This window comes from Branchiostoma lanceolatum, chromosome 8 (genome assembly GCF_035083965.1).
Source record: "Branchiostoma lanceolatum isolate klBraLanc5 chromosome 8, klBraLanc5.hap2, whole genome shotgun sequence".
NCBI lineage: Eukaryota > Metazoa > Chordata > Leptocardii > Amphioxiformes > Branchiostomatidae > Branchiostoma > Branchiostoma lanceolatum.
This window is the reverse complement of record NC_089729.1, coordinates 16,889,763-16,915,944: the sequence shown is the minus strand read 5'-3', so window position 1 is coordinate 16,915,944 and position 26,182 is coordinate 16,889,763. Positions and strand designations below refer to the sequence as shown.

The 26,182-nt window shown below is 40.6% G+C and overlaps 3 protein-coding genes across 3 annotated transcripts in view; all 3 read right to left on the bottom strand.

Annotated features, from left to right (window-relative positions):
* Window positions 1–13,133: 13,133 nt before the first annotated feature.
* LOC136440710 (uncharacterized) lies at window positions 13,134–15,510 on the bottom strand. The gene is made up of 3 exons (XM_066436808.1): window positions 15,151–15,510; window positions 13,955–14,005; window positions 13,134–13,453 (listed from the first exon to the last, which is right to left on the bottom strand). The coding sequence occupies exons 1-3, from the start codon at window positions 15,319–15,321 to the stop codon at window positions 13,286–13,288; spliced, it is 390 nt and encodes a 129-aa protein (XP_066292905.1). The 5' UTR covers window positions 15,322–15,510; the 3' UTR covers window positions 13,134–13,285.
* Window positions 15,511–17,879: 2,369 nt separating this feature from the next.
* On the bottom strand, window positions 17,880–20,433 carry LOC136440823 (uncharacterized). The gene has a single exon (XM_066436947.1). The coding sequence runs from the start codon at window positions 19,623–19,625 to the stop codon at window positions 18,681–18,683; it is 945 nt and encodes a 314-aa protein (XP_066293044.1). The 5' UTR covers window positions 19,626–20,433; the 3' UTR covers window positions 17,880–18,680.
* A 2,066-nt stretch (window positions 20,434–22,499) lies between these two features.
* LOC136440438 (inactive rhomboid protein 1-like) overlaps window positions 22,500–26,182 on the bottom strand; it is a 59,220-nt gene continuing 55,537 nt past the window's right edge. The window contains exon 18 of the mRNA XM_066436485.1: window positions 22,500–25,871. Within this exon, the coding sequence (XP_066292582.1) occupies window positions 25,437–25,871 (435 nt within the window). The 3' untranslated portion in view covers window positions 22,500–25,436. The remainder of the gene's footprint in view (window positions 25,872–26,182) is intronic.

The window sequence follows — 26,182 nt, the reverse complement described above, 5'->3', positions numbered from 1 at the left end:
ATACTTTGAACAACCTGTGTTGTTTGGTTAGAGAAGATGATCGACCAACGGATTTGATTTATGTAAATTACGCCCTTATTTGCATACTCAAGGAAATGCTTTATCCCACATTTTCATTCTCATAGATATCGTTACTGGTCTGTGTTTCGGAAACATTTCCAGCTTTGTTACAAATAATTGCCCTCATTGGAATCTCCCCAATATGATATTGGGGAACATTGAAAACGTACGACCTCGCATAATCTTCAATGTTGTCAGATATATCTTCATATGTGGCTGAGCCCGAGTCACTATTGCCACACTGTTCTTCGTCTAGGTTCTGCCTGAGGTGATCTCTATTATTCGAAACGTTGTCTACAACCTGGCAAGCCGGCATGTTGTTCAAGCGACTTATTGGGACATTTTTACCAGGTTGGTCCCCACTCTTTGCCCGCCGCACAGCAAACACTACACAACCGACAACCCCAACCACTACAACGAGTGTAGATATTATGATAGTAATCGTCCGTCCTGACGATATGGCGACAGACTGTTGAGATGGCTTAAGGGTCTGTTTCATTACCGTCATGTTAACCATCAATAACGTGTTTGTCTCGGTCAGAAGCTGTCCCGTTTCTGACTCTGATCTAGAGTTAATGTAGCACCCCATTTCTGGTGGTTGCGTCAACATTGCCACTGGGACTGACGCATTACTGAAGTCAACATCAATCGCTTTGGTAAAGATATCGGTCATGGTAGAATAATTTACGTCAGAAATACCTTTCAGCTTTGGGGATGCAGGGTATGTTTCGGCCTCTCGCAGGGCAGGGTACGCACTCGGCCGGAACATTTCGGAGCTACGACTTGTTAGTGGCAACGGAGCAGAAGTGGTGACGTTAGTCACACTTTCGTACGTGTCTTCAACTTTTGTGGGACAGGGATTGTCTAAGCGACAGGGACTTAGTGGGTGCAGCGGTTGGAGCAATGTCTTATTGGATATATAACACTCGCTGGTGTCCAGGTAACGGAGTTCTTTTTCTGCTAACCGAGAAGGTGTCTTACAGCGAAACAAAGAAGGATGGCTAAGCATATCATTTGCAACTACGTGTCCCTCAAAGAAACGCGTGCACCATACGGTATTTTTACCCTGGCATTTTTCTACTAGGCGCCCCGCTTCAATGAGCCAAACAATGAAACAGTCACAGTTGAAAGGGTTACCTCTTATCATCGCATGGTAGTGTGTAGCACCACTTACTTTGTTTGTACTTGTCAGGTCGACGCCAAGATCACACAAAGGCAAATCCCTGATCATGTTGAAGGAAACGTTCAAGAGTCGTAGGTTGGTCAAGAAAGGCTTAAGAGGAAAGAGGTTGAGACAGAAAAGTTGGTTATGAGACAAATCTAGCTCAGCTAACCTCGGCATGTTCCTCAGACAGTGCCAAGACACGTAACTGATGTTGTTGTTCCGCAAGTTCAGCCTGTACAGACTGCCTAGCACCGTGCATGGAAAGGTAGTTATGGCGTTATTAGGGAACTGAAGCTCATGTAGCGACTTCGGCAGTTCTGTAGGAATACTTGTCAAACCTTTGTTGTTGCAATAAATGCTACATACGATCGGTACAGATGGGTGGTATGTCACATCACATCCTTGAACTTGAAGTTTTGAAAGTTCTAATGCCTGGTCTGCTACGTTTGAAGATACAAAGAACAATACCAGAACGAGAAGCATGCTAACCTTGGAGGATTTCAGAAGCCTGCTAGACCTCTGCAAATATTGCATGGTGGCAGGAATGTGGCGAAAAGCACCAACCATTTCGTGAAGTAAATTATATTGGTTGATATTCACTTTTAAAGTTGTGTGTGATTTCCTTAAACTTTAGGTCCCTCTGCAATGATAAAGAAGGCTCCGCACCTGAGGCGTCGCCACAAATTAACGATTGAACTAAGAACGTGTAGACTATTAAGTGAGCTTTCTATGTTTATGTCATATACTTAGATGGGTGTCGTTTGTAGCAACACACAGTAGAAACAGCTTTTGTTATCATGCTACAATTAATTACAGTAGACTTTTTTCACTGATTAATGAAACTACTAATCATTAAGTTTGACCAACAAAAGGGCCTGTTGCTGTGTCTGCTGTGGCTTCGAAGTCTCAGGTTTTCTTCAGCAGAACCAGCGACCTCTGCTGAATTAGAAAAACAAACTGTCAGGAAATGCCTTACTGCTGGGAGAGTGTGTTTGTCTGGACCTAGCCAGTGACTCAAATCGCAGAACAAGGGCAACGTCAACCTAACACGTACAATATTTGACAAATCATCATGTTTAATGCTAGAATTATGTCTAAAGCTGTTCTTTTAATTCTTTGGTATTCCCAAAAACAGTTAACTTCGTTGACCTTTGATGTTTTGAAATATATCATATTAAAGATGTAGTTTTTAAAACTGGCCTATCCAGAGAAAGGCACTGAATGACATGTTAGAAACACTTACAACAACAATCTTTAAAAAAAATTGAAGTTTATTGACACAACAAAAGTACAGCGACTTTCGTAAAGTCTTCTACAACTATACACGCAAACAATTATGGGATACAAAATGATTAACCTACGTACAAGTATATGAATAATTCAAAATGTCGAGTTTAACCTAGGACTACTAGTTCTAAGATCTAAACATGTTTTGATATATTTACCCAATTGTACACAGTAAGGGATGTCTCCTTCTAGAATGTATTTGAATTTATCTATAAAATGGAATGTATTAAATTCTGAATAAAAATGCTCTTTACTACACAACCAAGATATTTATTCCACCGACGTTTTGGTGACCATCTGTCACCTTCTTCAAGGCAATTCTGACTAGTTCACATAGCAATGCAGCACAAGTGTTGCTGCTTATACATAATGAGATGCATTCCCAAACGCAAAGTATTTACATATGTACAAACACAGGAGATGACATCACTATGCGGTCCCTAGTCAGAATTGCCTTGAAGAAGGTGACAGATGGTCACCGAAACGAAGGTGGAATAAATCTCTTGGTTGTGTAAAAAGAGTATTTTCATTAAGTGACTTACCAACCTGATGAAACTATTCACTGATGTATTAAATTCTGTTGAGCAAGCGGACATACCTCAGAACACGCCCAATCTTCAAAGACACGTGGGATAGACAGGTGCCTGCCGCTGTATCATCTCTCCTCCTGCGATGACGCAGGCAAAAAAGAAGGCTTAATTGTCTGGCTACCTGTCTTTGCGATGGTTGATAACATGGTGGACACTTAACCGTTACTATATCATCTAATTCCTACAATCTCTGCTTTCTTTTTGGAAGACTCGTGAAACATAACTGCACAGCATTACGGAGATGAAATGTGCTGTCTCTTACTGACACCATTTTATATATTAAAACTGAAATACTACTTATAGCTACTAATATCATTTCTTTATTTCAAAAAGTAGTCCCATCGGAAACTACTGTTACATGTGATCACATCATTTTACCAATTTATTGTGCAATTTGAGTCTTTTTCAAAGTCAAATTTACGTACACTCTTTCTGGTGAAAAAATGATCAAGATATTGCCCCCCCCTGCATCTCATTTTTTTCATTAGAAGACAGATTGAATAATTCTCTTACTTGTAAATCAATTTTTACTAGAAGATAGATTTACATTAGAATAACTACGTGGAAAGGATTTTTTTCAAACAACTTTTGTTGTTTGAAAATTCTCGTAGCTTACCTGAGGAAAATCTGCACATACCGCCTCCCGTATCACCTACCGAAAGCCAACTGAGAAGAACATAAGCTGATTTGTCTAGCATGATGCGCGTGGGAATTTCATCAGCTATCTTATGTTTGAGATTCTTTAAAATCTGATTGACAGGCCCAACGTTCCCACCAACAGTGCGTGGGTGAATGAAACAGACCAATCTAAAGGCGAGTGGTATGACTACAAGTCTCGATTGGAGTAATGTAAAACCAGCTGCAGCGCCCTTTTTTTAGTTAACTTTGGGTGAAATTTTTTACTTCTTACCGAGCTACATGTGCCTCTTTTCTTTGGCTAAGCATCTAACCACTACTATTCATACAATAATCACTGCAACGCCCTCTTGTGGAAAAAAGTGCATATTGGGGCTCTGACTTCTAGGAGACACTGCTACCTTCCTTATCTTTGCCAAGAAGGTCGCGTTTTCGGTTCGGTGCTTTTTTTGCAGGCTGGTTTGTTTTTTTGACTGTTTGTTTGTTTGTCTGTTTGTTTGTGGGTTTGTTTGTGGATAGCATGATTCGAGAAACTATGGATGGATTTGTAGGACATTAGTGTGTGCCTAGGAGTTGAAAAAAAAGGACAGATTCGATTATTGACCCCCTGGCGGCTTTCTATGGCACTAAAGCAGAGCCTGCATTTTTTTTGCAAAACGTTTGTCATGGTCGTCTTGATGTAGCTTCCTTGCTGACTGTCGTCCCGTCCTTTAACGTTTTCAAGACAAGAGAGTTAACGCCTAAACTGTCTGTCTACGAGTCAAAAGCTACACACTACTTTGAAGCGCCATATATCTTTATTTCTTGGTTCAACATGAAGTATCTTTACATGTACTTCAGTCAGCTAGCTTGGCAACGGAACATGTCACATCAATTTCTTACCACAGTACATTGCTGCACAACATGTATGTGTCTATTTAGGTGCTCGACTTCAATACGGAGGTTTTCCACATTAGATCACGTGTTGTGAATGTATACAACACCATGAGCGTCTCTAAGCAACATTAATACAGTTTAAATGTTTTTGTTTTCATCATCATCAACCACATGCAACTTGCAATTCTCCGTGTTGATTACATGATCCAACTAGCAATACAAGCACAATCTAACAGAGCTTGTTTTACGTTCATATGAACAGTTGTAGTGTTGTAGTCCTGGTAAGTTTTCCTGAATCTACAATTACTACATATTCTTGTCATCTAAGTCAAAGCGCCATATATAGGTGTGTCTTACAATCTTCATACAACATATCAAACTAACGAATTCTTGAATATCATGAACATACACAAAACCTTAGATACGCTATTCCAGGGGGTTAGGTACATTATGTATAATTTCTATTTAGTTGAAGTCAATCATTCTAATACTTCAATCCAAGTGTGGATCCTGTTACTACTATGATGCACCAAAACTTGTATTTTGCTTTTACAACTGAGGTTTACTGAATACTAGCATTCACCACTAGACTGCTACTGACTCCACAACGTGTGTACATTCCCACCAGAAAGTAAATAAAAAGTTTTACAACTACATTCTACATACCCATACAGGGGTCATGGCTGATTGTGAATTTAAAAAAAACATCCTTAAAATACCTCTTACTGTCATTAGACATTTTCACAGATATTTCTAGATTCAGATATAATTTGTGACTATATTGGAGTGTCAAAAATCATTGTCTTAATGTGTACATACAGACAAACGTTGTGAATACATTAGTGCGATTACTACCATCACTGGCATCATACAGCTACAATATAGGAAATAAGAACCAAGAATCATTGAATATTTTGACATTCATTTGCCAAACAGTATTTGCTCTGATAGGGTACAGGGTATTTTCTCTGATAACTTGACTCAACGCCATGGAATTCATTTTAGAATTACCAACAAGTTATAATGGAAAGATAATGCAATCTTCAAAAGAAGAATTGTTAGATGATAATGCCATGTTGATTTGATTATACATGTATGGATAACACAAGTGCGTATCAATTTTCGTCCGTTTCCAAAAACAAACAAAAAATTTCGGCCGTACCGTAAATCATACAAAGCAGCTGCAAAATGAGAAAACATATGCTGTAAATTGCCAACAAATATTTTGGAAAACGGATACAAGTGTTGTAGAATGCCAAAGTCAATTGCAAAGTAATAAAGAAAAGAACAATAATGAAGAATCTATTTATATTCGGTATGTCATACTCTGTGTGTTTAGTTTTGTTAATCAATCCTTCCTGACTACGTAGATTTCATAATGAAGGCAATTTTTTTTGCTAAACTTTTATTTTTCATTCGCACGCTTCCATCAGCTTGCATTAGTAATCAAATCAACATGGCCTTATTGTGGAAAGAAGGGCGTAATCTTTGACAGAGAAGAAGAGTTGCTATGGAAGTATATTTTCCTTAGCAACGGTTTCCATAGAAACATGCCAGGCACTTTCAAGGTTCTTAAAGTTTCTTTCTCCAAGTTTGATGTCATTCGGACAGGTATCCAACAAATTATGCTGTTTTATCCAACAAATTATGCTGTTTTCTTTTCAATTCATGGCATAATTGCCTCATTTGCATAGATTTGCATTAAAAGCCTTAGAACCATGATGTCCCACCTGGACCATAGAACAACATACCTTAAAATGATCAAGGGACATCAAGCTATGATTCTATGATAGTGGACTAAATATATAAAGGGTGGGCTACGTTTGTCAATTTCTAGGCCTGTTCTGAGAATCTCCTCCTGAACTATTAGATATAGTTTCCTGAAGGAAAGATATCTGTCATGTAAGATGTGGCGTATGGTTCCATCTCATCAATGTCACCGGCAATAGAAACAGATCTATTGTCGTAGATATGCTGATCTTCCGGTATGTTTTGACCGGTTACAACTTTTGTACCTTTGATTTTCAATATTTCACTCATTTCAATATCGCTAAGATGATACTGAGGGATATCGAAAACATATGGCGACTTGGCATAAGCCGAGTCTCCGTCGTTAGTGTCAGGTATAGTTTCGTACATGTCAGCTGCAGAGTTTGTATTCTGATTACTAAGCTGGGCTTGCTGGCTGATCTTAACAGTCTGGCCCGCAGCCATATTGCTCAGGTGGCCCAGAAAGGTCTTTTTGCCAGGTCGCTTCCTAAACATCACCCAATACACGGCAAATACTACACCACAGACGACAACAATCATTGCAACAACTACGATAGTCATCACCCAGCCAGATTCTATAGCATCGGACTGTGCAGATGGCTTGTCATGGGTCGTGGGCTGGGTCAGGGGCGTCTCTGCACATGTCATGTCAGGAGTTATAGTCGTTTCTGTCATTTCTGGAGTTTTTGTCATTTTCGTCATGTCCAGGGTCTGACGTCGTGTCGTTTCTGACATGGTCAAACTCTGGATCAATTCTGTCATGGTTGGTCGTAGGGTGTGTCGTGTTTCAGTCATGTTCAAGGTCTGTATCATCTGTGTCATATTCAGTGCATGTGTCATCTCTGACATGTCCAGTGGCTGTGTCACTTCTGACATGTCCAGTGCCTGTGTCATCTCTGACATGTCCAGTGCCTGTGTCACTTCTGACATGTTCAGTGCCTGTGTCTTTTCTGTCATGTCCGGTGTCTGTGTCTTTTCTGTCATGTCCAGTGCCTGTGTCATCTCTGACATGTCCAGTGCCTGTGTCACTTCTGACATGTCCAGTGCCTGTGTCATCTCTGACATGTCCAGTGCCTCTGTCACTTCTGACATGTCCAGTGCCTGTGTCACTTCTGACATGTCCAGTGCCTGTGTCTTTTCTGACATGTCAAGTGTCTGTGTCATTTCTGACATGTCCAGTGCATTTGTCATTTCTGTCATGTCCAGTGCCTGTGTTACTTCTGACATGTCCGGTGCCTGTGTCACTTCTGACATGTCCGGTGCCTGTGTCACTTCTGACATGTCCGGTGCCTGTGTCACTTCTGACATGTCCGGTGCCTGTGTCTTTTCTGACATGTGCAGTGCCTGTGTCACTTCTGACATGTCCGGTGTCTGTGTTACTTCTGCCATGTTCAGTGCCTGTGTCATTTCTGCCATGTTCAGTGCCTCTGTCATTTCTGACATGTCCAGTGCCTCTGTCATTTCTGGCATGTCCAGTACCTGTGTCACTTCTGTCATATCTAGTACCTGTGTCACTTCTGTCATGTCCAGTGCCTCTGTCAATTCTGACGTGTCCGGTGCCTCTGTCATTTCTGACATGTCCAGTGCCTCTGTGACGTTAGACCGAACATAGTCAGGGTCTGTTTTTTGACAGGGATAGTCTAGAGGACAGGGTCCCGGTTCGTACAGTGGCCTGTATGCTTGCTTTGTCTTATTCCATGTATAACACGCGGATATATTCAGTCTATAGAGCTCTGCACCCTCCAGCTCGGGTGGTGTTTTGCAGCGGAACAAGGACTGGTCTGCGAACATCGCGCGTGCGAATGAATTGGCCTCAAAGAAATTCACACACCAAACGGACGGTGCCCTCCGGCATATCTCCGCTGTTATGGCCGTATCAGCGAGCCAGGCCATCTTACAATTACAGTGGAAAGGGTTACCCCCTATAGCCACCGCATAGGGTACACGTGACTCTTTTGATGACCTTACATCAATCCCTAGATCACACAGAGGAATGACCTTCAGATTGTTGTAGGAAACGTTCAACACTCTAAGACGGACCAGGAAAGGCTTAACAGGAAAAAGGTTGAGACAGAAGATTTGGTTGTATGACAAATCTAAACGGGATAACGATGGCATGTTTCTCAGACATGTCCAAGGCACGTAACTGATACTGTTGTTGCGTAGACTCAGCATGTACAGACTGACCATGCCCACACACGGAAAGGCAGTTATAGCGTTGTTAGGAAGCTTAAATTGAAATAGTGACGTGGGAATGTTTTCAGGCACATTTGTTAAGCCTCTGTTGTCACAGGTTATTTCCCGTGCACTTCGACTTCCTGGCAGAAAGAAGTTATCAAACGATACGTCACATCCTAGAAGCTGCAGTTTTGTAACTTGTAGGGCTTGGTCTGCCGCGCTTAAAGGGACAAGGAACAAAACCAGAACGACAAGCATGCTGTGAAATACCAGAGGTCTGCAGATCTCTATGAGTGTCGCATGGTGGTGTGAATGTGGCAACATTGCATTTTGATTATATCGGTTTAATACAACGCCGCAACTAAGTGCAATTACATTGCATTTATCAATTCTTCTTCCACCATATCATTTTAAAATTTCCGGATCACAGTGAGCTTTTCTTACAAATAAAGGTTCCTGAAAAGATAGGTCCGTCAGACTTTTAAAGGGAAAGTTTCGTATAACAGCTGAGCATTTTTTGTCCAGGACAAATCTAGTCGTTAATAGAAGTGGTTTGTGGTAGCAACATGCACCGATGGCTTTGTTATCAATACCAGTTATGAATACCAGCTAATGTATACCAATACTAGAATGTCTGACCACCGAACAGACTGTCCGGACAAGACGTTCGATCTTTCAAGGCTTGTGAAGATGTGGGTTATCTATACGTGCCACCACCTCACCCTAACTCCCGTCACAGGGCATCTCCTGGTTTCTTCACAAGAACCCTTGGTGTGACCTCCTAACAATAAAACAGAAAACAATTACTAAGAATCTACACATTCAAAATAAAAGTGTTTTTTTTTTCAAATGAAAAATGAAGCACAAGCATAATAAACCTCTTGTATTATTGATAAAATTAATCGAAGTACAAGCCAAGGAGAGCCTTTATTCTAAAAATGGGCGTGGCCTTATAACTCTTGATGACGTCATCATGACGTCATACTAATTTGCGTAAATTGTCACCTTGCTATAAGGTACTACCTAAAGAAAATTCAGGTTGAGGAAGGTTAATAAAGGTGTTTTTTTTTTTCAATAACATTCCAAACCTCCTCAGCCACCCTTAGGCAATACCTTAATGTACTTGAAAAAAAAAACACCAGAAAATTGCATTATTCATTCATCTGTTCGTTTCATGCACGTACATTTTAGATGCATATTCATGTCAGCATCGTAATATTTATTCCAAAACAGATTTTTTTCTAGAGTGTTCTGCCTGTGGAATTGCCCGTTGCCGTTCTTTCAATCTTTATACGTGTATAATAGTGCATTAGATAAACTATAGGAGATAACACAGAGAGATGAACAACAGTTTCTTGGGGTGCCTGACATTTCTAGAGAAAGAGCATTCAAGTATTTTTGAGAGAAGAAAAAAGGTAAAAACACCCACATACCTTTAAGAAAATCACAAGATGAAGCGTACGACACACCTGGGCCAGGGAGAGACAGGTACCCACCCCTGTGTCGTCACACCTGAAATGTCGCAATCAAAAACAGAAATCCAAATTGTCTACCCGTCCTTAGGATACAGTATTTGATAATGTAGTGAGAACGTTTCATCGCTGCTACATAATCATGTTTTCACGATCTCTGGTTCCAATATTGTCTACTGTTAGATATGAATAGTTAGAGTGGACGTCCCTTAGCCTGACTGAAAGGCTGACTGCCGCAAGAAACAGACGAGCCTGGGGGTAGATCTCCATCTTCACTGCTACCTTGCCCCCCCCCCCCCCCCCCAACGACCCAGAGGTCAAGGGACTAGATTGGTAGGTAGGTAGAATATGTAGCCATAAATTGAACATTGAAGCTGGAAGGTATCGTAAAATTCCCCGTGATCAAAGGTTTTGTCCATTCTGCCCAAATGAAATTGAAGATGAAAGTCACTTTATCATGAATTGTTCAAGATATGAGGATAAACGCTCAAAGCTATTCACCTTTATATCCGCTTGTTCAAAAGAATTCAATGCGCTCCGTTCTGTCGATAGATTCAATTACATACTAGGAGGTGATAATCCTTACTGTGTACAGATAGGTATATACATCAAAGAATGTTTGGACATTAGAACAAGCAATGTATAAGTATATGACATGTGATATTTCGATAGGTTGCTCTATCCCATATGATTGTGTGTAATCAAACTCATTTGTATGCTTTTATTCGTTTGTATGTATGTCTGTAGTAGACCTTACGAAAGTCACTGTGCTTTTGTTGTGTCAATTAAGGCCTGTTTATGAATAAATGAATGGGTTATTTTTGAGGGACAAGGTAAAACACTTCTTCGCAGCCTGTACAAGAAAGAACCGTGCTGTTTTGTTTTTTTTTACAGAAATCGATCCGCTGTTAACGGCTAATATTTGATGTCATAATTTCAAACGACATAGACATACGCCATCCTTTTCCTTGGGTCGACATCGATATAAAATCAATGAGAAGAGTTGTATAAATGTAAGAAGACGTTGATTGTAATTTGTTGGCCCAATTGAGCTGCGTACAGGTCACAAAGTTATGTTTACAAACATACACAAGTATCGATGTCTACCATATAGTTTCGGCTTCTTCTCCCTCCTTGGTAATGATAAAAAGGTAGGATTTCCTGTTAAAAAAACGAACGAGGAATCTAAATTTTCAGTGCTGCACTTATATCTTAAGTGAGGGAATCTACTTTCTATTTAACAAAATAGAATATGTCTATCATCAACATACATGGTACAATTCAAACGATGAAGTGTTCCTATTCTTTTACCGTACTAGAGGTAAACATTGATAGATTCTGTACTCTAGAGGGGTGCGGTTATGCCTTGTTGATTCAACTCACAATTTGTCTCAACTGAATCTAAGAAGGCTCAAAACTGAATTCAGAGCTTAACATCACTGTAGCCCACATAATTTATTCACCATGGCTGAATAAGAAATTATGTAACCCCTTGTTTCTAGGAAAGCTTACCTTAAGAAGAAATTCGGAGCGTTCTTAAGATGTTGGCCGCCGCGACCCCTGCTGAAGACCGACTACACAGAAAAGACACTAATTTGTCTGCAATGACGTCATGACAGCTGGTCACGTGGTAAAATGTTTCGTAACACATCCTGTCGGCGACAGACTTCATTTTTATCTCCATGAAAAATGGAGATATTGCTTTTGGCGTGTCTATGTGTGTGTCTGCGTGTCTGTCTGTGTGTATGTCTGTGTTTCCGAATTTTTGTAGTCATCATAACTAAAAAAAACTCTTGATGGATTATGATGATATTTGTTGTGGGTAGGTGTTGAGGAGACAAAGGCCAATTTTGGACCCCCTGCTTTGTGACCTTGGTACTGCAGCAGAACTTCCGTCTTTTGTATCTTTTGACCTGGATATGCTATGGTCTTGTTTTCATAGTAATTTTTGCGTTCTCCTTCTTTCTTTTTCCAATACGTCGCTGCATACAGTACTGTAGAACTCACATGTGATGAAGAATGACCAGAAAATATGAAGACACATGCGTCTCTTCTTGCGTATTGAATTGATAATGTGACGAAGTTGTTACTGAATGTGACTATATTCTAATGGTGTCTATCATAGATTCTAGAGAGCAAAACTTGTCATTTTCATTTTGATATGTATGTATTTTCTAGATGTAACGTTAACGTTATTTGTAAACGTTTGATAAATGCATTAGCTCAGCTGAAGTGCTTACCGAGATTTTTCAGAACATTACAATTCAGACTCAGTATGTGTGCTAGTTTGTTCAATAAGATTGATTTAAATTGAATTGAATTGAATTGAATATACTGTATTCTGTAAAATCATATTCTGGCAAGTCGTGCAGAAAAAAATGCGCCATTTGAAAGGCTAGCATCTTTTAATTAACCATACCGTCTGTTCCAGACTTAATTTTCTCAAAAGCAATATTCCAATCTATGTTTTTTTTCGCTCTGCTACTTTTTAATTTTCTAAAGGTCGTAAGGTAGACCAATCCAGGGCCGGGCACGTTGGATGACTTCGCGTGTGTGGATATTAATATTCATAACGCTCATGTGAATATGAATATCAAACTGGCACCACGTCAGGATTTTTTTAGCAATACCACTCCACTAACTAACGTTACACATCTTTAATACATCATATGTGTGGATGTTACTCTTATAAGTGAATGTTGGGTTACGTTACGTTCAACTAATAACATATGTAAATATGTAAGACTCAGTGCTCTGCAATTGAGAGGAATAACACAAGTAAATCAAAATTATTATGATGACGTGCAGCCATGGCCAGTTTCGATTAGTCTGCTGACGTTTCAGTCAATTTTGAATTCATGACGCAAAATATCAATGAATGCAACAACGCGTGTGTTCTAGTAGCAGCAATACGGCAACTTTTATTCGCACAGCAAAAGAATGATCACTGAACTGAAACAACCTATCCACGAACACGCGACACTTTCGTGACTACAGTGTACTTTCACAATGTTGTTACTGGCTAGAAAAAATATATTTCTGGTGATATTGAAATTGTGTATTAGTGTTTGAATACAGCGAACTATTGTTATGATAATATTTCTTCAGTGTTTCTTGGTAGACGTTTTCGTTGACTACTTGGTAATGATATCAGTGATATTCTGTTCCATCTATCATTTCAAAACGAAATATCAAGCAATTGTTCTTATTCGTGAGCCAGTTTTCTGCATCGTGTTGTTAAAAGGTGGTCTTCAGTAGTTGATCTTCCTAGCTATCCCATAAGCCATGGTGTTCGGGACGGTCGCCATCTTGTCTTCCATGACATGACGCAACCACTGGTTCTGCAGTTCCAGCTCGTCCCGCGGGGGGAAGCCGTAGTACGGGGACTCGGGGTGGGGATGTTCCCACATGGACTGGTCCTACAAGCGGGGAAAAGATGCTTAAAGTTTCGCAGTGGCTTTGTTAGGCTTCCAGTTGAATATTTCCTTCTCAAAAAGTTGCAGTCATTTTCGATACGATAGTGTTATCATAATGTCGTTGTATGTCGACTTTGTTTTGAGGCGGTTCAGTCAGTATGTTTTAAGCACGGAAATGAAGAGAAAATGTAGTGGCTCAGCGCCTTTCTTTGATACTTATACACATGCGCACACATACACACACACACACAGACACACATGCACACATATTAACACACACACACACAACGTCACACACACACACGCGCGCGCGCACATACACACACATGCACACACAAACATACACACGCACACATGCACACACACGCGCGCACGCACACACACACACAAGCGCGCATACACACACATGCACACACATACACACACGTGCGCAAAGACAAACACACACACACGCGCGCACACACACACACACACACACACACAGTTAGAAAAATGCCGTCTTACCAACTTGGTCGCCATGTTGGTTATCTGAGTCTGAACGTCCAAGAACCAGTACTGGAACACAATCAAACTCACCATGAGTCTTCAGCAAATATCTATATACAGTATCACGGCCGATTTGAGAAGCTGAGCTGGTAACCCATCTCTTTGACATACTTAAGGAATGGGTGATAGGAATGTATTGTTTGTTTGTTTTCTTTTGTAAAATGGGCATCGCTAATCGCACATGTTAGTAAATATCCTTTAAATCGTTAAGATTACACGAGCAAAGGAGAGCAATAGAGCAAGGGATAACCACTATTCCGACAATTTAAATCGAATAACCTCCAATTAATCATGGTTTCCAACCCAGTCCATGCGCCGAGCAGTGTATGGCTTTCACATCTCCATAATTAGTAACTTTACCTGTCCAACATAAACAAAAGAAACAAAGGCGGCCGTCGCCATGTAAGCATAGACGGCTGCCAAAAATGGAGCGTCTATGTTTACACTGATACATTGAATCCCCATTCCACAGTTTGTTCAAATATTGACTCTGCGTTTATTTTTGAAGCGTGCTTTTTCTTGAATCGTCAGACAGAAAGCCAAGTCCTGTTCCAAAGCCTTCGCCACACAAAGGTGTTATTATTAAAAGGAAGGGCAAACGGGTAGTGAACAGTTTGGTAAATTGTGTCCCGGCATTTTGAGAGTGCACACAAGCACCCTTCATGTGAAATGGTGCGTTCATCAATCATTTCTTCTATTGTACAGACTATCAACACATTTTACTATTCACCTTTGTTTAAACACACAGCGTTCTTATATGGAATCGTTCACCATCAATCCGTATCTATACATTGCCTACAATGATATATTTGTTTGTAAAAGAATATGCAACATTCATACTATTGATTGATGATTAAGAGAAGTTTCCTTTACGGAACTGTGTATCATCCTTCATAAAACAAAATCAATTCTTCTATTCTACGGATACAATTGTATTTGCAAAGTCTTGAAAGTACATATGAATAATAGCCATGTAAAACACTTGGACGACTATAGGACTTGTCTGTCAGTGGTCTATCTGTCTATCTTGTATACTGTATGTTTTTTTGCTTGGTTGAAACTATGAAAACAAGCTATAAAAAAGCTGTATCTTAGCAGTAGCTAAAACTACAATGGACTAAACTTTTGTTATGCTCACGATATGCATATCTTACCTCATACTGTTCTCTTTTCTCCATGTTCCAGTCGTTTAGCAGAGTCCACTGTTCAGGGTGCTTTGCGTTGGTGTTTATCGGAGTACGGCCGGATGCTACCCGGGCGGGGTTGGTACTTGGGCCCGCCGCTGCAGGGGCCGGCTTCCCGACACCACCTTTAGCTTGCGACATCTTAAGCTTGGAGAAGAGAAAGCTGGTTTGCACCGTCCCCGATTAAAGCAGCGTCGGCACGAGTCTGTTTATCAGTGCGATCTGACGATGATAAACGGCGTTGTCTTTTCTAAAGACGGGGCATATCAGCGTCCTTCTCAGTAACACCCGTTGTGCAGGGTTGTCAGTGTGTTGCTATAGCCCCGGGCGGCCTAGCGACTGACTTGTGAAATGCAGGCCACCTGTTCTTTAGGCACCTGTCAGACGCAACCACCTGTTATTGATATGCAAATGCTCACTCTTTGCAACAAGTGCGGCATGCGGGGGCTTGGTTCCAGCATGTGGGGAAAGGGCAGTGTAGGGGGCCTTGGCGCACTAGTTCTTTCCAAAAGACATAAAACTAAATCATGATAAGTAACTTCTCTGGAATTGGTATCTAGATTTTCACAATTAGAATGAAAAAAGACATGATACATGTGTTTTTTCTTTAACAGTTCAAAATATAACAGTAATCGTGGCGCGTACGATACAACCCCGTATTTTTTTGCCAAAGGAAAGCAATATGTATTCCTTGGTGTTAATCCTTGCAAGTAGATTACTTCCTACCCGTACATTACAGAAAAATCAAGTCATTCTTGCCGCTACCAACGCAAATAAACATCTCTGAAAACATCCAGATCTGAAGAAAGACCTTTCTGTTTGGTAACGACCACAAACTTATCGGTTGATCCACCGCTCGGTAGCTTAATAGACTAAAAGGTAACCAACCCGTTTAACAATCGTACCTTTGCTCTTGTCCGATTCTAATTCCGTATTCTTAGCATTCAATTTTCCATTTCAACGAGAGAAAAATAAATCAGATCTCTACTTTCTCAAACTTGAATAGTACAAGAAAATTTGCTAGTTTTTTACTAGTTCGACACGTCCTGTATTCTAACTTCAAATTACTCTGCACAGCGCAAATATAGTGCGTAATTCCTTAGAGTCTGTATGTAGCTTAGACGCGTATTTAGCTACATTAGCCAATAGATTTGGTGGCTTATCTGAAGTGTTTGTACCCGTGATGACTTTATGACCTAATGTATTCGTGATTTATTTGGCGAGTGAAGAGGGCGTACAAAGCCAACCATTGTTAACGGCGGCAATACAACATGAACGGAACACGTTTACATTAATCCCTCCCGGGGGAGTTGTTTTAACAGGTGGCACCATGTTACAAACAGGGTGATTTTGTAGTAATGGTCTGGTTGGTTCTTGTTATATTTCCCTTCCTATACCTTGCAACGTTAGGGAGGGAAATATCCTGCATTTTCTCGAAAAGTTTGCCTTTCTAGTTGCTTTAACTTTTACATAATTTTTTGGTGAGATACGTAACCAGTGAATTGTTATGTGTCGAGTGTATCCAAAAAAGGGAAAAAAGAAAGAGTACCACATAAAAATGATTTTTAGTGGAGTAAGAACGTAGATACTGGAAAATGAGTATGGAAGTAAATCGTGGTAAAGGAATAACACATTTGCAAACTCAAATTATCAAAAATGACCAAAAACGAGAAAATGGTTATTGGCTACCATAAACTTAAAACATAAACAACCGCTTGATCCATTATCTTACAATTAACGTAAGAGCGCCAACGTTAGGTATATATAATGACAGGAAATGAGTTGTTTTTATTGTTCGTCTTTTTAAGTTGTAAATCTTGTTCAAGTGGTTAACTATCATCATACACTCATCTTTCTTGCTTTCAATTCCTCTTGGCCGGCATACATAACAAACTTTGACTCGCAAGTAAGGGCTCCCTTGGTAATCAGTTACTTTGTTAACTGAAGGGACCACCCTAAAGATTAATAAATAAATAAATAAAGTTTGGCTAGTTGCCCCAAATGCAGGCGTCGTCGCTTTTGAAACTCCGTTTAGTTGCTATATTTCCCGGTATAAATTGTTCCCCGTTTTAAGTCAAGGTCATAATTGTCCAAAGTAGACATGGAACGGTATTCTGACTGATATCACAACTTTTTACCGTTTCTTTGTTCCTCTACAAAAACGTGTATCTATTGCTCCGCTCTAATAGTCTATTTTCGTAACAAGTTTTCCCTGCGTCCCGTCCACTGTGCAATAGAATCTGAGAGATGATTTTTGTTCTCCCTGTTTATTTGCTTAAATAACAGCGCGTGGGGGAGAGTATCTACCCGTCTTTTGTCGCCCCCTAACGACGTGAACTTTGCTCGCTCCGTCTCTCTAACCTGTGACACGGGAGTCATATCTTTGTTCTCCCTTCTCTCCAAACAAAAGAGAAAGAAACCCAAGATTTCGCCGCCTCGGTGGTTCTTTGTTGAAGTCGTAAACTTCACCATGGATAGGTTTTACTTGCCTTTGTTAGCTATGAAAGGGGAAACTACGCGTTGAGATGCAGAAACAATGGCGACGTTTTTCGCTACCGTGCACGGGCAAAACAGACATACAACTAAAATAAATACTAAGTTCAAAGTCATTCGTTATCATGTATATCTTCTATGTTACATCATATATTTTCATAACCGCTATTTACATAGATAGATTTTAAAAAAAACATGCAAAAATATCATAGTTTATCAGCTTTTAATGTTTGTGCATAAATAAACGTCTTTGGAAAAAGTTCGTGAGAAGTTTTGTATCAAACAAACAATGAAACAATATTTTACATGGAGTACCAACTACCATGCGTATGCCAGGTATTGGTACGTTTCAACAATCGGTTGAGACTATGTACAATTCATAATTCATGTACAATTAGAATCACATTAAGTAGCAGCATACATGGTAGATTTCTTTGGTGTCAGCTGTAGTAATGTAATTCAAGTTGCGAAGATAGATACAATATTCTACCTGTGATATTCATGTTATAGTTCACATCATATAATATGTGAGCTAAAGTAATGGTGGCCTAACAACACTGGTGTAAGACCCGAAATTGTGCGTCTACACTTTGAATATCAGTCTGACATTACGCATGAAATAGGGCTGACTTAATTTCTGCATCATGTAAGTTAATATCTTAGGATCTGGTAGTTCATAGACAAACGGCATCGAGTCGATTTTGGACTAGTTTTTCGGAATTCAACGTTATCCCGAAAGACCCAAACATGAAAAATTCAACGCCCGTTTTGTGCAATATAAAAACAACTGATGTACTATAATGTTTTAAACAATCACTGTAAAGAACGTTCCTTGACTCAATATGAGCCTTCCTTGTTCCTAAAAACGTCGTCCAAACGTGATGTTGACATCAGGTCCTAGCGTTACACTTTGCGACGAATTTAGCAACAGCAGAAAGTTTAGAAAACAACTAACGGTCAACAGTACGGTATCATGTATCTCCCATGTTGGACGGTGCTGGAACCGTTCAGTAGTGCTTGACTGCTTGGTGTAAGACTTTCTGACTCCCCGTTAAGCTGTAATCATTGTCCACTGTGCTACCCGCAGACGAACTTTTCCCTCCTCTCTCAGATTCCCTGATCACCGCCAAGCGCGGGAAGTTTTTCACTGGTTGTAACAAGGCAGCTAGGCGGGCGAACCTATCGTCCTGAAGGAAGGCGTTCTTGGAAGGTGGTTTGTCTGTTAGTTTCTTGCCTACAAACCCGTTGTGGTGAGAAGTCTTTGAACCCTCTCCCGTGGGCATAGCTACGCCCCGTAACGTTTCCGTGGACTTTATCGTGGGTAGCTTGGTGAGCATCTGTTTGCCGTCGCGGGGGCTGTCGTCGCCTCGGTGCGATTTGGGCGGCCGGTTGCCGTAACTGTGCCGCTTGGTTTGCATCGGTACCGTGGCGAGTCTGGGTAGCTCCTCGCGGTCTGAGTGGACATGCGGGGCCGGCTGGGTGTGTAGTCTCCGCACCGTCACCGACAGTTCGTCATAGGGGTACGACGAAGAATCGAAGAGCTTCTTCCTGGGAGTCCCCGCTCCTTCCCAAGCCATATGAGGCGTAGCTAAAGCCGGAAAACTCAAGTTCTTCCTCACGTAATTGTCTTCCTTGACCCAAGTCTTCTGCTTCCTCTCCAGTCTTGTGATGAAGGTTTTTCTGTAGTGGTTGAACAGACTGTCGTTCCGCCTCTCTTGGTTGTTAATCACAGACAGTTTCATGTCTAGTAACCTCTTCTGACTGACGTTGTCGTGTAGGATAATCCGTGATAAGCTGCTTTTTCCGGGGAGCATTTCCGTGACTTTTCCCTCCGCGCCGTTTTTCGAGCTCAGGTTCACTAGGTCCTCCGACTCCCGACTGTACTCTGCGAAGGTCACCTTGCTCTGTGGAATTTTTATAGTCTTCGTCATGGTCATACCCGGACCCGGCATCGTTTACACTCAACTATAGCGTTCAGTTGGAACTGTTCAGACGTACCTGACTCGAAACGGTCACTTGTTTGGATGTCCAGTGTCCGGACGGTACCTGGACACCGACGTCGTGGTGTAATGGCCTGTCATGGCGTCTAGGATATCATAAGACCCGGTAAGTTCTTGCTATGCGCGGAACGACTACCGTGAAAACGTGAGTACCTTGTTGCCAAGACTTAAAGATGTGCAAGACAAACATGTGAACAAACAACCGCTGGAAATTTCCGTTCCTTCAGATGACTGCAGACGAAGTCCTCATTGTGTGTCCTTCTAGAGAGGTGTTGAAGTAATCACGTAGCACGCAGTGTTCCGATAACCTCGCGGCTAGGTTAGGTTTCTGGTGCCGATTGTGTGGCCGTGTAGAAGGACGCACGCATTTAGTTGTGTCAACAGCAGCACTGAACAGTGGCAGGTGCCGTAAAACCACGGGGAATACGCCCGAACGTTGTCAGGGGTCGTACTGTCGAGATACAAGCGTCCGGCTGGGTCGTCGCACGACAAGGCCCGTATCCCGGCTACTTTCACGCACCGGTGCCTCAAAATTCCGATCGTAAGTCACTCTCTCCTTCGTCCGCTTCAAGATCCGTATAACCTCCAATCCACCAGTCCCGGTTCACTTGGCCACCCACAACAAAGCACGGTTCCCAACCAACAACCAATCAGCTGCCGATCTGCAGAAACATTTATCTCCGCTAAGGGGGACCTTACTAACTAGGTCCACAATAGCGCCAGGGTACCTTGCGAGCTATCGCTCACGGCGAAAATGTCACCGGACCACCTCGTCTTTTCTTTCCCAGAAACACTACCTGTCGCATACCTGCCTTGTTTAGATACGCACCGCTTGACATTGTCAGCGGTGAACAAAGGGAGTATATGTTTTGGCTTGGCAGGTTTTATCTTTCCGGCAGCTGAAATATTAGATTGGAGTGGTCGTGAGCGGTAGATAATTCACTCATGTTTATCCTCTGTCTAGTAATGACTAGTGACAGGTACACAGTGGACTTAGACTGTACAAACCTCGCGAAAGAACGCTTTATCATTATTGGCGGCAATCGTAGATACGGGGTCGTTTAGACTGGCAACATAATAATGATAAATGTAAGATGGGTTGGACCCGTTGTTCTGTTTGCTTCATTAGAGCCAGTGTGCAGTAATGGGGACCATTTAGGGGCGGCTAAGACGAGCTTGATTTGAAGACACGGAGACAATGATTGTACCCGAGTGCAGCTTCCATATTCTAACGTGCCAAGTGACAGAAACTCGGTCTAGATCATATTGGTATCAAAAGCTTCCGTTTCCAGGCAGTTGCGTTCCATCTTGTAACTCACCAAAGGAATGTTTGGTCCAAAGTTCGGAGGGAAAAGAAATGTCAAGGTTTTGCTGCACTTCATACATGGATCGCTACAAGCGCTTCTGTGAACCAATCACCTTTGAACGACTGCAGTGCCTTATGTCACATTGGTGGCCGCGAGTTTCAGACGGTCTCATGTCTCTTCTTAAAAACGCTTTTAAGGTCAAAGAGACAATATTAGTACAGGAATGTGAGATGATGTATACATATTTCCACACACAGTACAGTGCTGTTTTCGTGAATATGTATGCACGTCTGTTTTCCAAATTCAAAACATTTGCCCCATGGCCTAACACGAATTGAACGTGCTTTTGAGGCTCGACGTCCTTTCTGTTGAAACAGGTGATTTGAGTCAACACGAAGTTTTTAGGCACGCAGCCCAGTGTTTTAAGTAAAGCTTATATTTTAAGCGTATGTCCTTGCTCAGATCATTTTGCGCTCTGATATCCAGATGTTTATGATATAAGTCAATAAACAGTTGAGTAAAAGCCAAGGTTGTTAACGTTAACTGTGAGCAAATAACGTACAAGGAACAATGTGTAGATGAATATAGGTGGCGCTTCGACAGGCAGACATACTGTATCATATGCCACATGACCATGGGCTTCTGGTATCCTTTCATGTATCCTTTGTAAAACTAGAAGACGTTGAACAAATACAATTATGTTTCTGTCTGGCTGTTAATCAATAGATCCAATTTTCCTTTTGAAATTCTGTAAAGTGTGTGGATTACGTGAGGCTGCAATATAACAGAATTATAAATATAATATAACTGCAATATAGAGCCGTTTAATTGGCAGAAATCTTTTGATATCTCGTGCTTAGGACATGCTATGTTTATGAGTTTTGAGTGGTAGATAGCTCTTTGGAGGTAAAGTAAGTCGTGTAGGTTTGGGCGCCCTGGCGGCTTTTTTGGAACTGCAGGGGCCACTTTTGTTTCAGAGTTTGAAAGAGAATAACTAAAGGTGTAGACTGATTGTCATGATTTTCTGTGTGTAGGTAACTTAAGTGATTATGTACATAATCGTATGCTATGTATGCAAACTGGAATCTAATTTGCATAATTAATTAGGAAAGTTAATGGATCCGCTGCATTGCATGTTAGTTGCCACATTGGGACAAATATGGGAAGCTACAGTGCATAAATATCTCTACACCATGTCATATTCTGTCTCTAACTTCCATCTGCAATTGATAAGCATCTAAATAAATGGTTGTTTAGTATCAAAATTTGGAAAACGTCGGAGGGCAGGCCAACTTGGTATTTTTCCTTTCCTTAAATAAATTTCACAATACGAAGCAGTCTTCTCTCTTCATCAGAATTTACGATTACAAAAATCTGCAGGTATCTATCATATACTTTTAGGCAATTTTTAACAAAATATTGACATTCGAAAATAGTTTACTTTTGTCTCTTGATGAGACCAGTTTCACCATTCACTCACTACAACAATAGTTACTCACAACAACGAGAGTAAACTGAGAACATTTCCTGAAATACATTTATTCCAGTTTCTGTATAAATTGTCTCCAATGAATTTCTTGTCCATAAATTCATTTTCCACATACTGTTAACGTTATATCCATCTTGGTTAACGTTTGTTGGGGGCCAAATAGTTCTTAGTAGAATATTCTAAGTATAACAATAAGTGAGCATACAGAATGGATGTGAGACATACAGTTATTATTCTTGTCCTGACAAACATATAGTATGAACTGTACAAAAAACAATCCTGTGGTCTTGAAATGTAACACTCTTTGAAAGAATAAAATCTTTTATATCCATGATTACTTTAAACAAACGGTTCCAAGATTTCTTTCTAGATATCTTATGAGCGTTTCAAGGTAATCCTGGTCCAAGATCTGCTTGCTTATTAAAACGAATCATGTTTTGATGGGTCTTCTCCACTTACCCTACCCCAAACTACTCATACAAACCTTGAAGCAACATTCAACTCTATCAAATGATACAAAAATATGAGACATCTTGAGAAACCAGGAAACATACTAAAGCAGATTTGTTCAGTTCCTTTTGTTACAAATCTTCACACAATTTTCTCAAGTTCTAACTGCAGATGTATCAACAGCATTTCTTTTCCTTAGTGTTTATCAAAGACACATGTTTTCAGTCACAAGACTACTTGTAGATTACCTGATCCAGCAATGTTGACAGAACGTTCCAAGATGCCATGAGTTGGAGTTTTGTTTGAGCAACCCTTTAGGATCTTCTCCCAGCTAACTTAACCAGTAACCAATACATATTTGGTGCCATAAAGCTACCTTATCAGGGAGAAGGTTAAGCTGTTGCATCTATTAAGTGATGATCACAGCTCCGAGTAGAAAAATACAACATCCCGTATGGTACAGCAATGTCCTGAGTTGGAAAGAGCCTTATACATGGACAGTTAAGTGTACATTATAGTATATAACCACAGGTTACAACGTTGCTGTTTTCATACATATAGTACATTCTCATTCCCAGTCTCTGGGACTGTTAGAACTATCATGAAGGTAGACTTAAAATTAACAATTGGAGAGTTAAATACATGGTAAATACAAGCTTACTTCATTTCATTTCTTAACTCTCCAAAAACACTGGTTTGTGTAGGCAAGTGTGGGGGATCGTCGTAGTAACAATGCAAAAATTGTAAATCACAAGAGTCAAGCAATGCTTCAGCTGTTTTCAAACCAAGCAGAGAGTGTACATTTCACTTTGAGTACTTTAAACAGAAAACCATACAGTATATCTGCTAATACTGTGTGTAAATATTAATATAAGAGATGCATATTTCACAGGAAAGAAAAGTCTTCATTCATAACATTGCTACACTTCTAAAGCATAAATAACATTTCTTTAAAAACTATTAATCATAATCTTAATAATCTATAAGCATGGACAACTACTGGGCTAGTTGAGCGATACAACATGTATGGCAAGTCCGCTGGCAAACCTTGTCAAGAAATGTCTGCATTTGGCCTTTTGAAAGCTATTTCTATCTGATGTAAGGACAAACCATACCTAAAAGCTTATCTCTGACCATGGACTGTTCAGAAGCTCACTGAAATAAATATACCATCATATACATGTAATGGCACTCTCTTAACAGTATCTTATCCTAGTATTTAAGAGGCTTTTGACAAATAGGCAAAATAGCTATTCAATACAAAGTACACTTGGATGTAATGAAAGTTACGGTAGTATTTTTGTCCTGACAGCCCTCAAATGCTTTAAATGAAATAGCCCTTTGCTGAATTATGGTCACAAGTGTAATAATACTTATTAGAGGTGGGTACCGGTACATAAAATTCAGGTCCGGTCCAGGTCCAGGTGGTCAGGTTCAGGTCCGGACCTGTACCTGATTATAGTAGCGTCGCAGTACATCATATTTTGGAGAGCAAGACACGTAAAAGTCTCCAAACGTCATGTCTGGAACGAAATAATTTCTTAGGTTTGCACTTTGTCTCAAAATTATAACTATATGTACATGTATACTCTCCTCGCTGTCTGTTTACTCATCCTTTAAGTGTTTCTAGATATGATTCACAGCTAACGTCTTCGAAAATGACTCGTTAAATCTGCTGTTTGTATTTTCTTAGACCAGTTATGTGGCCGCCTGCTGGTAGCCTGGTACTATGAATTTTCTAATCGGTCCATAGGCCGGTCCACTGATTTTTTAAGGACCGTTTTTTTTTGGACCGGTCCATTAAGAAATACCGGTTTTGTACCGGTACACGGTATCGGTACCCACCCCTAGTACTTATTCTCAATAAGCACAAATAAGGTATGTTTGGTTACATATTCATTGTACTGTTTGGAGTAGATGTCTAAAACTAAGGCGTTGTTTGGGCATGTGATACATGTTCCAACAAGTGTTAAAACACATGAAAACCCACTTTGAATAGAAATCTGTCACGCATGCACAAATGTCTGCTTGACAGCACCAGGATAAGTACGGCAGCAGGGCGTCACTGTGTATAGCTAAGAAAATCTTGGAATGATAAAGCATATAAAATGTTATCCGTACCATAATATGGCACCATACAATATACTGTAACACGGTATAGCAACAGTTACTGCAATACAGTATTAGGCTTCATACCAGCCTACAAATACTTTCCAGCCCTGAAAACAAGTCAGCATCATAAAAGGTATTGCCTGTATAATTCTTCACACTTCGTCTGGTTAACATTACAAGAAATGTTGGCAGCATTTTGTAACCTTCAACAATTCATTCCCTTAGAAGCAAGATGAATGAACAAGTTGTCATTTGTTTGGCTAAGAGATACATTTTCAGAAGAAAAAAAAGGGTCCTCTTATAATCAGTACCCATCTGTAGTACTACATTTTACAATACTTATCTACTGTTACTGTTTCATCAGTTTTACTATCAATGTGATATCTACAAGGTTTTAGAACGACTTCACGTCGTCTCGTCTCTAGGGGTGAGGTCATGACCTTGGTATTTACAGAAGGTTTTGTCGAACGGGATACAGTTGACGTACTCGCAACCCTTACAGTCTGTCAGCGGCCTGACGTAGAAAAGAACGACCAGTCCCGAGAAGAAGGCCACAAACAGAAGGAAGGACACAATGATCTGTATTCGCTTCCTGTTCTTGTCGAACGCGCCGAACGTGATGTACGGTAGAAACGAGAAGGAGAGTAAGATGCCGCAGATGAAGCCGGTGATGTGTGCGAAGTTGTCGATCCACGGCAGGAGGCCCAGAAGGAAGAGCACCAGGACGATGATGGTCAGCTTCAGGATGGCCCTCCAGGGTGCCTGCAGCATCTGCCAGCTCTGGAACACCTCTACAAACAGGCACGCAATCGCGCCGAAGTGGGCACCTGCAGGTCCAACCTGAAGCAGGGAAAGGAAAGCATTAAACATGCAAGTTCATTCAGCTTATCATGGCTGGATAATTCTGTTAATTGTATCTTTGTGCCTTGACCTTGAAGTGTAGAGAACGATAAAACTGTTTATTCATTCCCCACTTCAAACACATTAGTACTTGAATAGTAAGGTAAATTCATATTCCTTACAGCCTTCAATAAACCGACTCTAACTTATCAAACAGCCTCCTACATTCATACAATTACCAAGAAGCGAGAGCAAGCCGAAAGTTTTATACTAGCCGCACATTTATATGTATATGATTGTTAACATGTGAA

Bases quoted from the DNA above. Each gene is read 5' to 3' on its own strand.
- LOC136440710 (XM_066436808.1), bottom strand. From the start codon at position 15,321: ATGTCGCAAGCTAAAGGTGGTGTCGGGAAGCCGGCCCCTGCAGCGGCG. The intron at 14,006-15,150 runs GTAAGATATGCA...ATTGTGTTCCAG, and splicing joins AGAAAAGAGAACAGTATGAG to TACTGGTTCTTGGACGTTCA. The intron at 13,454-13,954 runs GTAAGACGGCAT...CCCCGCTTGTAG, and splicing joins CCAACATGGCGACCAAGTTG to GACCAGTCCATGTGGGAACA.
- LOC136440823 (XM_066436947.1), bottom strand. From the start codon at position 19,625: ATGCCGGGTCCGGGTATGACCATGACGAAGACTATAAAAATTCCACAG.